At 40.8% G+C, this 14,199-nt stretch overlaps 1 protein-coding gene across 1 annotated transcript in view; it reads left to right on the top strand.

The window, feature by feature from the left end:
* Positions 1-830: 830 nt before the first annotated feature.
* The window catches only part of LOC122745664 (butyrophilin-like protein 2), a 34,871-nt gene continuing 21,502 nt past the window's right edge, over positions 831-14,199 (top strand). The window contains 5 exon segments of the mRNA XM_043991073.1: positions 831-949; positions 1,284-1,390; positions 1,811-2,152; positions 2,453-2,560; positions 9,529-9,645. Of these exon segments, the coding sequence (XP_043847008.1) occupies positions 831-949; positions 1,284-1,390; positions 1,811-2,152; positions 2,453-2,560; positions 9,529-9,645 (793 nt within the window).

The following is a 14,199-nucleotide window of genomic DNA, read 5'->3' as shown; positions in this document are numbered from 1 at the left end:
TCTCACACTTATTATACAATACACTGACAGGTAGTAGGAAACACATTTATCAAATCAAATTGATGAAAGAGCAATTGATGAAGCTATACAGATTAATTTAGATGATAAAAGACACAATACCTAAGAGCTCTGCTACCCAGGAACAAAATAAAATCTAAGGTTAACTAGAGAATTAAATTACTTCATTCAATGTGTGCACTCTTAGAAATTTCTTAGGAGTTCAAGCACTGAGAATTGAACAGCATGCTGGGATATCTGATCCTCTCCCCCCCATACTTGTGGTTTCAGTGTTCTCTTATTCACCATTCAAATCTGTGCCTTCTTTTTTTCTCACCTTTGCTATCCTCTTCCTTGGCCTATTTCTTCCAGATGGGCTTATTTCTTTCCCCAATGAGAAATCAAACTGCTGTATTCATAGGCAAGGATCACAGGGCTCATAGATCTCTCAACAAATCACAAGTCACTTTTCCCCAAGTACACAGGAAATAGAAGGAGTTGGGGGGAGTGCTGTTAGAATCCTGGGGGAAGGGAGGATGGCTTAGGGTCAACTTTGCAATGAGTAGTTATATGTCCTGAATTTCAGGTGAGTTCATGAGGAGGCTCTTTTCTTTACTTCTAATGTCATGTTTTGCTCCCTGGTCCCTGTGTGGAGCAATCAGGAGGGAGAACTAGCAGCAAAGCATACTGCCTTCCTCTAAAAGGGAGATATGTGACACAGCAACCTTCACCCATACCTGGTTAACAGAGGGAGCCTCATACTGAACAATACCCTTCTTGATTTTTTTCTTTCCTAAATATCACCACTATTCTTGGGTTTCTACCTACCCAAAATGTTCTCTGCCATGAATGGACCTCTTTGTGCTTGGGGCAGGGGGAATGGACATAAGTTGGGGTAAAGGAACATCCTTAAAGGGACCTCAGGCTCCTCCCTCCATAAAGGAGATCTGGTATCCACTCCCACTCACATGGTCATTTCCATCTCTTTCATAGATACCACCACCACCCTCCTTGTCACAATCATGGTATGGTATCTCTGTTATACTAAAACTCCCCCATGTCCTTGTCACAGTCACTGGTGCCCTGTGTCATCACAGCCAGTACCCATATTCTTATTATAGTCATTGCCCTCTATGCCCCTATCATACTGGTCCTGATATGTCACAGGAAGTCACTGTGCCCTTGTGTCTCTGTCACTGACATTGTCCTACTTCCCCATTATACTCACTTGTCCACCTATATTCATGTCCCTACCAGTCACTAAGCCCTCTTCCTCCTCCTCTGTGTTCTCTTCCAGGTGTGATGGAGATTCTCAGTCCTTTAGGACTCTGTCTTTCTAGTTTTCTCATTGCCTTCTTCTGCCTCTTCCTCATGATGCCCCAAATGGCCTCAGGTAAGTGCTTGCTTCTGTTTATTTGTCTTCTGGTCTGAAACAGGAGTTCTGAAGGCTGATAATTGAGCCTATAGAGATTATGTACTGCCCAACTCCCCATGTTATCCAAAAGACTTGGTATTTTCCTAATATTTTCTTGGAATTTTCTCAACTTTCATATTTTCTCCCTGCTAGGGCTTTCTCATGATCCTTATAATGTATCCCCCTCTTCTTTACTTCTCTCTCTCTCTCTCTCTCTCTCTCTCTCTCTCTCTCTCTCTCTCTCTCTCTCTCTCTCTCTGAGCCTGTTTACCATATATCCTCCCTCCTACTTCAAGGTTTCTTCCTTTTGTCCCTTTTATATATGAAAGTCTGACCCCTCCTGCCCTCTGTGGTTTTCCTCTTTTACCCCTTACTTTCCCTTCCTGACTGATTGAACAGGACAGTTCTCAGTGACGGGACCTGAAGGACCAATCCAGGCATCACTAGGGGCAGAGGCAGAGTTACCTTGTTACTTGTCCCCACCTCAGAGTGCTCAGCACATGGAGGTGGTCTGGTTGCAATCCACTCGCATGGTACATCTCTATCGAGATGGGGAGGATCAATTTGGAGACCAAGCCCCAGACTACCAAGGGAGGACTGAGCTGGTGAGAGATGCTATCACATGGGGGAATGTCACCCTGAAGATACGGGATGTGAGATTCTTGGATGCAGGAAGGTATATGTGTCTCTTTGGAGATGATTTTCACCAAGAGGAAGCTGACATGGAGCTAAAGGTCTTAGGTAAGGAGCTAAGACCTGTACTGGACATGGTTGTTTGCATATATGGGGGTGGGAGTGGGGGTGGGGTGGGAAGGTTCCTTCCTAGCTCTTCAATTCCTGGAATCACAGAATGTCCTAGTTGAAAGGGACCTCACAGGCCATCTACTCCAACACTTCTCTCTATATGCCCAGCATGTATCAATTTTTATTTAGTCTTTATCCTTGGTCCTGAGCCTTGCACATTGGAGGTGGGGAGAAAAGGTGCTGTAAGGATTCTCATGACAACCCTGGTTCTGAGATTTATGTGTAATTGTGTTTTAGGTAAAGAACCTGAGTCACCAACTATGCTGCCGAAATTATTTATATGCCTTATTGCGTTTTGGGTGCTGTTGTTTTTAATATTTTTAGTTTTGATTCTGCTATTTCAAGGTAATTATGAGGGAAAACTGGGGCAAGGTCTTCCTATCTGGTTTATCAGCCATGTCTCATGAGGAAGAGGACAAAGACTTTGGAACCCTGGGTCTTGGGACCCTGACTTTTGCCCAGTCCCTTGTCACTTGCTCTGGGGTACTTTTTGCCACTCATCCATGCCCTTCAAGGTCACTCATCTCCAAATGTCTACCCTTGGAACCCTGCTCCTCCCAATTACCCTTTTATTAAAATGACAAAATGAATTTCCTCCCTATACCATCTCCTATTCTATTTTCCCCATTCATGGACATCTTTCCCCTTTTATTCATCTTATATTGGTGAAGAACTTATCGTGTGCAAATCATGTGCTAGGTCATGGTTGTTGTTCAGTCAGTACAGTCATGTCTCATACTTCATGATCCCATTTGGGATTTTCTTGGCAAAAATACTGAAGTGGTTTGCCATTCCCTTCTGTGAGAAATTAATATTTCTCTCTTACATTTAATAACTAATTATTATATTAGGCCTAAGGGTTTCTACCTTTTCTACTTCCTCATCCAGAAACCAACTAGTATGGGAAATTTCTCTTAGAGATTTAGCCAGGACAAGTTCTAATCAGACAGCAAAAGAAATTCTAAGTTTGGGTTAATTAGGTGTATTCCTGCTCATTGTGTTTGCTCAGACAGATCCTAAAAAAATGTTGATTCTCCATATTATCAATAGGTGATGTGGAAATTGATGTAATTTGAGTGACCTAAATTACTTCATCCAGGATGGTCCACCTACCATTTGATTAAGCAATCAGAGGCTATGGGGCATCCCTCAGGGATACTTCCTCTTCCAAGGACATATAAACTGCTACCCCACCACCATTAGGGTCTTTGATCTAAGAGAGATGGCCAAATAACTATCCTTTTATTAATAAGCTATAGGTCTTATTAATAAAATTATTAAATTCCCCAGAAATTATGCTTCTCAAACTTTTGAACTGTCACACATTTTACAGGTCAGAAAACTGAGGCAAACAGGGGTAAGTGACTTGCCAGGGTCAGAGAACTAGTAAGTGTCTGAGGCTATATTTGAACTCAGGTCTTCCTGACTTTAGGCCCAGCACTCTTTCCATTGTACCACCTAGATGCCCTCTTTCAGGCCATACAGAAATACAAACAACTATTTCCTCCCTCTTTCTCAGTCCTAATCCCTGCCCTAGATAGGGTTAGAGAAGTAGAAGCCTGAATAAGGATCATTTTTGATCCCTTAAAGCAATAGGGGAAAAGCTTTAAATTAGTCAGCATTTTTAGCAGTCTGCTGTGTACTTTGCTTTATGGTCTGGGCTGAAAAAACATAGTTATTTTTAGGTAAGACTGTTTACTTCAGGTATAGTAGAAAGAGAGCTGAGAAGGGCACTCAGAACAGCTCCCCCACATACACTGACAGTTAGAAGTAGGTTATAAATCATGATACAGCAAAAGATACTTGAGATTTGTTGAACAGGAGGGAAACCTAGGTATAGCAGTGTCATGAAATCCCAGAGAAGAGAGGGAGGTCAATAGTGTCAAATTCTGCAGAGAGCTAAAAAAGTAATTTTGGAAGAAGTTTCATTGGAGTGATGAGATCAGAAACTAGATTTTAGAGGATTTAAAAGTGAATTATTTAAGTGGTAAATAAAGCAAGGAGATAAAGCTTTTCCTGAGATTTTGTGAAATTGGGAGGACATACAAGATAATAGTTTGTGGGGTTTATAGGATAAAATGAATGTTTATTTGTTTTGGGTTTTTTTGTTTTTGTTTTTTGTAGGGCAATTGGGGTTAAGTGACTTGCCCAGGGTCCCACAACTAATAAGAATCAAGTGTCTGAGGCCAGATTTGAACTCAGGTCCTCCTGAATCCAGGGCCTGTGCTCTATCCACTGTGCCACCTAGCTGCCCTCAAAATGAACATTTTTAAATGGGGATAATCTAAGCATATTTGTAGGGAACAGGAAAGGAACTATTAGGTGTGTGTGGGGAGAGAGAGAGAGAGAGAGAGAGAGAGAGAGAGAGAGAGAGAGAGAGAGAGAGAGAATTGCTGGGTGGGCCACTGCTAGGGAGGATGGGAATTGGGAGGGGATGGGTTTAAAGATTTACAGAGAGAGGTAGGCTTTGGCATGGAGAAGGGCTACTTCTTCATCAGAGACTGAACAAAGGAGAGGCCTGTGGAGGAAAATGTCAAGAAGGTAGAAAAGGCAAGGAGAGAGAGCTAATGTGGAATGATCAGTATTTTCTCAGGAGATATGAGGCAAGGTCTTCAGATATGGTAAGAGGTGATATGGGAAGCTTGAGAGAAGTAAAGTTTTGAAATAGCCACTGTGGGACATGGGATAGAGAAACAATGAGAAATTAGTGATATGATATACATACATACGTGCATACATACAATCTACCTGTGGGGAGGGCACAGTTAAAATGAGATAACATAAATTTGTTTTTTTAGGAAAATATATTTAAATTTTTTAAATTAACAATACCTACCTTCTCTCCTTGCTTTCCTTCCCCTCTCCCACAATCTCCATTGAAAAAGGATTAAAGGGGCAGCTAGATGGCCCAGTGGTAAAGCACCGGCCCTGAATTAAGGAGGACCTGAGTTCAAACTTGGCCTCAGACACTTGACACTTACTAGCTGTGTGACCCTGAGCAAGTCACTTAACCCTCATTGCCCTGCTTAAAAAAAAAAATAATAATAATTCTGAGGGGGAGAGGGGAATGGGAAAATCAGGCAATGCAAAACCAAAATATATCAATGAAATCTGTCTATAAGAAAAAAGGTAGAAAAAGGATTAAAACCAGGCAGCTAGGTGACGCAGTGGATAAAGCACTGGCCCTGGATTCAGGAGGACCTGAGTTCAAATCTAGCCTCAGACACTTGACACTTACTAGCTGTGTGACCCTGGGCAAGTCACTTAACCCCAATTGCCTCACAAAAAAAAGAAGAAAGCAAAAGAAAAAGGATTAAAAACAAAACCCTTAGAACAAAAAATATAGTTGAGAAAAATAGAGTACTGCATTGGTTCTATGCAAAAATTGATGTCTAGATCTGCAACCCAAGTCCATGCTACGGGTCATCTGGAATCATGCTTTGTCATTGCAGATAACATAAATTTGTGGTGGACTTATTCAATAATTTTTCATTGCTTCCTCCAGATCTATTCATCAGCACATCAGTAAGAACAGAAGAGGTAGGTGGTGGAAGCAATCTGAAGATGGGGTTTGGTAAAGCATGATGAGTGATAAGATAGCAGAAAGAGATTAAAGAATAGAAAACAGTGTAATGTTTAACCAATTAAAAATAGAGTCAAGATTAGGAGGAAAAGCAAGTGAACATATGGTAGGGGTGATGCCTGACCAAGTACTAAAGGGTGGAAGGCCTGGAAGTCAAGGTAGGGACAAAGTTGAGGAGGAAAATCTTTGGAGTGAGGAGGAGTAAGTGTAGAGAGAGATGGTAAGGTAGTTATGGTTCGATCTTGGAATTTCAGAATTCTTGATCATAGAAGTAGGGATTTGTGAGTGATGGCAAGGTCAAAAATACTCCAATCTCTGCCTTTGTGTGGCTGAGTTTCCATGACAGACTAAGTCATAGAAGTTGAGGAAACTGAGAAACTGAGAGCCTAAAATATTTGAAGGAACATCAACATATACAAAATATGCCCTAGAATGACAGGAATTGGAATTGACATGAGTAATATGAGCTTTTTTGAGAAAGGAGGGAAAATGATCTGGCCAGTAGGTAACTATCAACTGATTGGGCTGTGTATTTGCATAGAGTGAGACTCAAAGGAGAAGAAGATTATTGAGTGTTCTATAGCAGCAGAGAGAGTATCTAGAAGTGGCAATGGCAGTGAGTAGTATTCTAACTCCTTCCCAAGGACAAGTGATGTTGAGTGAGATTAGAAAAGGTACAATCAGTATTGAAAAGGACATCTGAGGAATGCATTCCTCTAGAGGAAGTGAGGTCTCAGTAAATGCTAGAAGATGAAAGGAGTAAGAGCGAAAAATCTATACCCAAAGTTGTTTTCTGAATTAAGGAATGTGAAACAAGAAAAAAGTCTAAAAGGAACCAAAGTTTGATAATCAAAGAAAAAGAATTCCAGAAGGCAAAATGAAAGGGTGGGCAGAGTTGGTGTAGACCACCCTTATGCCTGAAATCCAGTTTGGGGTACATTGGGACCATGTTTCATCCCTTAATTTTGGTGGTGAGTTTGGATCACTTGCTCAGGGTTCTATATCTGTGTGAGGCACCAGGCAGTACTCAAAGTTACTAAGCTGACTTTCTATTTACCAGTTCTAGCTAGTCCCCAATTTTCCCCTACAAGAGCTTTCTATGCCCTGAGTTCCTATCTAGGGGTTTGAATATTCCAATAACTCATTACTCTTTTTGTGTATAAGGCTCCCACCTGCTGGAACCCATCTCCTTTTCCTTCTCAGCACAGCCAATCAGCCTACAGGCTAAGATGCTGATACTTCATAAAAACAAAAAATAAAATGTAATAAAAATTCTGAGCAGTTCATCACACCCACTCATGTTAAGGATGAATTTCCAAATCTCTACACCTCCTGCTTAATGTCTCTCTAACTGTCACATAGGAGGGTTAGATTGATACAAAGATCTTTGAAAAATAACCCTTTCAAGGCTTACAATGTCAAAGTCACAATGGGGAGGAGAATCATCACAGCATGTTCCAACTAGCCTGCTGTTAAAGAAAGTGAATTGAATTCCTGGCTTACTGCCAAATAACTATGCTTCTCCCCTCCATACACTAGCAAGGTGATCAATAAATCAGAAGACTAACTCTGGAAAAAGTACCATTGCTGTCCATGCAATCTCACCCTCTGTCTCCTTAACTTCTCCCCATGTGTGGTTTCTGTTAGGTGATCCATTTGCTCATAGAGTAGCCCTATGATCTCCCAGGCCATCTTTATGGTAAGAAGCAATTGCCTAAATAATAATAGTTAACTCCAGATAGCTCTTAAAAGAGCTATCTCTTTTATTCGTAAATAAATAATTCGTAAATAAAAAATTCGTAAATAAATATTCGTAAAATACTTTGTGTGTAGTATGTATTTTGATCTTCACAACAACTTTGTGAAGTAAGCCCATTTTACAGATGAGGAAAATAAGGCTGTCAGAGGTTAGGAGACATGCAGAGGAGTACACAGATGGTAAATGTCTGAGACAGGGTTTGAAGTTAGGACTTCTAACTCCAAGTCCAATACTCTATCCACTATACCACCAAATGTTGGTTTTGGAGCAGTGTCTGTGAGTACCACTCAGAGCAAATTCCAGACATATAATTGAAAAGTCCCCTACAATAAGGAGTGTTACAAGTTCTTTTTAAAAAATCCTGCCTAAGTGTGAAGCATCTGCATGGTCCCTTATAGCCAAAATGTTACCTACATGTTACCAAAATGTCCCTAAGGCCCAGCCTTCCACTGGGCTTCCATCTCTCTTTGGCTTCTAAAGATCTTCCACAGGAGGACCTGAGTTCAAATCTTAGCTCAGACACTTGACATTTACTAGCTGTGTGACCCTGGGCAAGTCATTTAACCCCAATTGCCTCACACAAAAAACAAACAAAAACAAAACAAAGATCTTCCAGAAGTAGGGGGAAGACAGCTACTACCTGAAGAAGAAAGTCCCTTCAGACAGGGATCCCATCTTCAATCTTGTATGGGCCAGGATGTGATACACTAGAAATAGTGTGGATTTGGAGTCTGTAGAAGAGATCAAATCCGGGATCTTCTATTTACTTCCTCAATGTCCTTAGGCAAGAAAGTCACTTTGGCCTCAATTTTCTCATTGGCAAGATAAAAGGGTAGGATAGATATTTCCTATGACTGTTTTCAACTCTGAGTCCCATTGCATGGCTTCAAAGTCTCCACAGGACTTTCAGCTGGTGAAAGCCCCTTCAGTCTTTTTTTTTGGGGGGGGGAGGTGCAGGGCAATGAGGATTAATTGACTTGCCCAGGGTCACACAGCTAGTAAATGTCATGTCGAGGCCAGATTTGAACTCAGGTCCTCCTGAATCCAAGGCTGGTGTTTTATCTACTGTGCCACCTAGCTGCCCCCGAGCCCCTTCAGTCTTATGCCAATTTGTCTCTTCTTATTCTTTCCCAAAGATCTAGAGACTAACCCAGTGGCTCCATTTCAGGTGATAATCTGTATTGCTGCTGGCCCTGGCTTCCCTAGGCTCATTCCCATGAGGAATATGCTACAGACATCTAGTTTAACATACTTCTCAACTCCTTTTCTGGAAGGCGTAAGTTCAAATCCAGCTTCAGACACGTTCTAGCTGTGTGACCCTGGGCAAGTCACTTAATCCTATTTGTTTCTGTTTCCTTATCTGTAAAATGAGCTGGAGAAGAAAATGGCAAACCACTCCAATATCTTTGCCAAGAAAACCCCAATTGGGGTCACAAAGTCTCAGACATGAGTGAAATGACAGAACAACATCACACAACTTCGTTGGAACATAGACTTAAAAAGCTACAAAGGACCTCGTTGGTCAAATAGCCTAATTAATTCAATTTTCATACTAAATTTTATTATCATCTTTAATTTTTAGGATTTTCAATATAGTGTTTAATTGAAGATTTTTAGTTTGTTCTTTTTCTAGTTTTTTTTAATTGTATACCCAATTCATTGTTCTACTCTTTCTCTATTTTGTCAATGTAAGCACGTAGAGATGCTAATTTTGCTCTGATCACCACTTTTTCTGTATCCCATAGATTTTGCTATGTTGTCTCATTATTGTCATTCTCTTTAATGAAATTATTTCCTGAGGTCCTCTCACGTTGTCTGAGGAGGACAACTGCTCTACCCTTTTGTTTTTGCTTCTCTGAGTCCATTTTGCATTCACGTTCTGTCTGTTTGTGGAGGAAAATTGGAGAGCCTTGAAATTTCTGATGTACTCTGCTCCCTTTCTATAATGCTTCATCTGTGGGCTTTTTTCAGTTTATTTTCTCAGGTCAATTCCCTGGCTGTGTGAGATCAATGGGATCCTGATTCTGACTTGTGCATTTGAAGCCGAAGTGGCCCTGTGTTTTCTGTGGATGCGGCATAAATGCAGAGGTAAGAAGGGGTAAGTAGGATAGCAATGTGATGGAATCAAGGGATGATAATAAAGCTATAACTGGGCAGTCCCTAAGCAGCACAGACCCTGAGGGTTCACTAGTTTATGTTCAGTCCTGACCCCTTATAGCTCTGTGTAGCCCTGGTCTGTATTTGCCCCTCCACCCTCAAGTCTAAACATTTCTGACCTGTATACTCCATGACCCATGTCCTGTCCTGAACTCTGATTGGGTTCCAGTCTCTATACCATTCTGGCTGACTTGTGTCCCCCAGTTCATGGGTAGCTATCCTTCTAAGTGTTCTTGGACCTGGAATGTTCCCCTCCTCTCTTTGCAAAACTGGTCCAAGTCTCCTGGTCTTCACACAGTCTTGATTCCAAAGTGTGAAGTATGACTGAGTCCCTCTGTTGCCCTGAGTTCAGTGTCTTCCTGCCCTCTTTATGCTGTGATAAAATAATGGTATTTGGGGGGGGCAGCTAAGTGGCGCAGTGGATAGAGCACTGGCCCTGGATTCAGGAGTACCTGAGTTCAAATCCGGCCTCAGACACTTAATGCTTACTAGCTGTGTGACCCTGGGCAAGTCACTTAACCCCAATTGCCTCACCAAAAAAACAAAAACAAAAGCAACAACAAAATAATGGTATTTGGAAGACATCCAGGGGCTCCTACCTGAAGATTGATTTGGAATTGATTGAATTGGGTGAGACAGAGATTGACTGATAACCTAATTAAGGATGATTAAATTGAGACCACACCTGGCTGGCCCTAAGTGGGGTGTTGTTCTCAGAGGCTGTGGACTAGACATCAACAGGAGACCACCCTCAACCAAGCAGCTTGAAGGACCTCCCCTTTTGGGGAGGGAAACATGAAGTAGGAAAGTGAGGCTTGCTCACTGAATCAGCCTCTTTTCATCCGGGACTTTGGCATGGTGGCTTCTCTTCATGTGGGCTGCCAGGAAAAGGAAGGTTTTGTCTCTGGCTATACCAAATAGATTTAAACTAGGGTTTTCCATTGTATAAGAGATCTGTTCTCATCCTCTCTCTCTTCACTAACTTCTTTTTTTTTAAATTAATAAAGTATTTTATTTTTTCCCATTACATGTAAAGATAGCTCTCAACCTTTGTCTATACATGCCTTCCAATTTCAGATTTTTCTCCCTCCCTCCCCTCCCTCCCCCCTCCCCTAGACAGCAGGCAATCTGATATAGGATATATATATATATATAATGTAATGTAATCCTATATTATATATATATATATACACACATAATAACATTAAACATATTTATGCATTAGTCATATTATAATAGAAAAATCAGAACAATGACGAAAAACCTCAAAATAGAAAAACATCAGCACCAAAAACAAAAGAAATAGTATGGTTCATTCAGAATCTATACGCCACAGTTCTTTTCTTTTCTTTTCTTTTTTTTTCCTGGATTTGGAAATTCTCTTCTATCATGAGTTCCATGGAACTCTTCTGCACCATTGCACTGGTGAGAAGAATATAGTCCATCACAGTAGATCAACACTCAATGTTGATGATACTGTGTACAATGTTCTTCTGGTTCTGCTCATCTCACTCATCATCAGCCCATGCAAAACCCTCCAGGTTTCTCTGAACTCCTCCTGCTCATAGTTTCTTACAGCACAATAGTATTCCATTACATTCATATACCACAACTTGTCCAGCCATTCCCCAATTGATGGACATCCCCTCAACTTCCAATTCCTTGCCAACACATAAAGAGCAGCTATAAATATTTTGTACATGTGGGTCCCTTTTCCCTTTCCATGATTTCTTTGGGAAAAAGACCCAAAAGTGGTATTGCTGGGTCAAAGGGTATGTACAGCTTTATCGCCCTTTGGGCATAATTCCAAATTGCTCTCCAGAATGGTTAGAGCAGTTCACAGCTCCACCAACAATGCATTAGTGTTCCAATTTTCCCACAGCTTCTCCAACATTTATTATTTTCCTTTTTTGTCATTTTAGCCAATCTGATAGGTGTCAGGTGGTACCTCAGAGTTGTTTTAATTTGCATCTCTCTAATCATTAGAGATTTAGAGCATTTTTTCATATGGGAATAGATAGCTTTGGTTTCTTCATCAGAAAACTGCCTGTTCATATCCTTTGACCATTTCTCAATTGGGGAATGACTTGGATTCTTATAAATTTGATTTAGTTCCCTATATATTTTAGAAATGAGGCCTTTATCAGAAGTACTGGCCTCAAAAATTGTTTCCCAGCTTTCTGCCTCCCTTCTAATTTTGGATGCATTGCTTCTGTTTGTACAAAAATTTTTTAATTTAATATAATCAAAATCATCCATTTTGCATTTTATAATATACTCTATTTCTTGTTTGGTCATAAACTGTTTTCCTTTCCAAAGATCTGATAGGTAGACTATTCCTTTCTCTCCTAATTTACCTATGGTATCACCTCTTATGTCTAAATCATGTATCCATTTTGACCTTATTTTAGTATAAGGTGTAAGATGTTGGTCTATGCCTAATTTCTGCCATACTGTCTTCCAGTTTTCCCAGCAGTTTTTGTCAAATACTGAGTTCCTACCCCAGAAGCTGGAGTCTTTGGGTTTATCAAACAGTACATTACTAGTGTCATTTACTACTGTGTTTCCTGTGCCTAGCCTATTCCATTGATCCTCCACTCTATTTCTTAGCCAGTAACAGATAGTTTTGATGACTGCCACTTTATAGTAAAGCTCCAGGTTTGGTACCACTAACCCACCTTCCTGTCTTCACTAACTTCTAATACACTTTAATAAATACTTAAAAACCTAAACTCTTGCTGAATTTATCAGTAAATCTGAGCTAGTTTCCCCCACAAAACTGGGGGGAGGACAGGTAAGGACCCACATTAGATTTCAAACATCACAATGCACTTGCTAAAGTATGGAGTACTGGGATCCTTCTGAGTTTGGATTAATTTAAATTGAGTATGATACATAAGAATCCATATCTGAAATACAGGAAGGGATTTGGAGAGGGTTCAGAGGGCCCAAGGGCAGCCAAGGGGCCAAAAACAGATGGTCCTAGCCTTCATTCTCCAGGAGAGTTTGAAAAAGGCATTCTAATTCTTCTTAGCATCAGCTCATGGGTCTTTTTTTTTTTTTTTTGGCTTACAGGTTTTCTTCATAAGGAGCTATCAGTTTGGAAAGACTGGAAATTTATTGGAACAATTGTGATGCTTGTATTTTTAAAGAGTGTTATAGTTTTAATGGAAATCATATTTATTTTGAGACTATACATATTGAGAATTTGTCACAGTACCCTACCAGGCCCCAGAGCTGATAATAAGGTAATTTCAGGTGGGATCCACAATTGACTTAATTACAGGTAGGATATCCCCCACAGACAACTGATGAGAGACCAAGTTGAGCATGTGGGACACTTGTGTTCAGTTCAAGGTGGGGGTGGGGATTGGGTTGGTGTAGGAGTGGTAAAAGATAAAAGGGAAAGGAAGAATAACCATAAGAAGGTCAGTGGGAGGCTTGGGGACATGGGATAGGCTGAGGAAAACAATGGACTTGCCTCAGACTGGGCTGGGAAGAGGATAGTAGAGAGAGGTCAAAGAGAGATCATTCTCCCTCTTTCCTTCCCATTCTCCTTTTCTCCAATTTTCCTTAGGCCTTTTGTCCCCTCTCCTCACTGTCCTTTCCCTCTTTTCTCCTTCTTTCTTCCTTCTGATGCCTCTCCTTTCTATTTTTCCTCTATAAACTTCTCTCTTTACCCCCCTTTCCTCATTCCTCTCTCCTTTTCTCTATGCATCTTCTCAAATAGATGCCTATTCTCTGAGTTGAGAAACCTTGATCCAGTACCCAAACTTGTTTCCCTTCCTTGTTTCCAAGTGAGATCAAGGAGGCAGATGCCATGTCCAAGTCCCTAAATTGTAGTGGGAGTTGGAGATGGGGTTGTAAGGGAGGTGAGAACTTCTTTTTCCTCTATTTCCAGGCTAGTGGCTGAGGACCACCTTCTCCTAGCAAGCTCTCTAGTACTTAATTTGCTTAAAGTCCTTGAAAGTCAGCTCCAACCCTCTCAGCCACTATCTACATCTCTTCCCTTTGGGTCAAGTTTGATGGCTTATAGTGGTCAGTCACTTAGTAAGTATTTATTAAGCACCTACTATGTGCCAGGCACTCTGCTAGCCCTGGGGATGCAAAGAATGGCAAAAGACAGTCCTTGCTCTCAGGAAGGTCACAGTATATGTCATCTCCCAATGACACACAAATCATTACATACTAACAATTTATATGCAGGAAAAATAGGTGATAATCAACAGAGTAAAGTCACTAAAATTAGGAAAGGGAATGGATGTTTATAGGAAGTGTTATTTAAGCTGGTATGTGAAGGAATCCAGGGAAGTTGGGTTACTAATATATGGAGGGAGAAAATTCTAGACATGAGGGACAGCCAGTGAAAATCCTTGGAGTTGGGATATGGAGTGTCTTATTCAAGGAACATCAAAGTCAGTATTACTGGAAAACAGTGTATGTGAGATGGGTGATACAAGTTGTAAGAAGACTGGAGAAAAAAAA

Source organism: Dromiciops gliroides, chromosome 1, assembly GCF_019393635.1.
Source record: "Dromiciops gliroides isolate mDroGli1 chromosome 1, mDroGli1.pri, whole genome shotgun sequence".
In the NCBI taxonomy this organism is placed as follows: Eukaryota; Metazoa; Chordata; class Mammalia; order Microbiotheria; family Microbiotheriidae; genus Dromiciops; species Dromiciops gliroides.
This window is presented reverse-complemented; position numbering and strand designations above follow the sequence as displayed.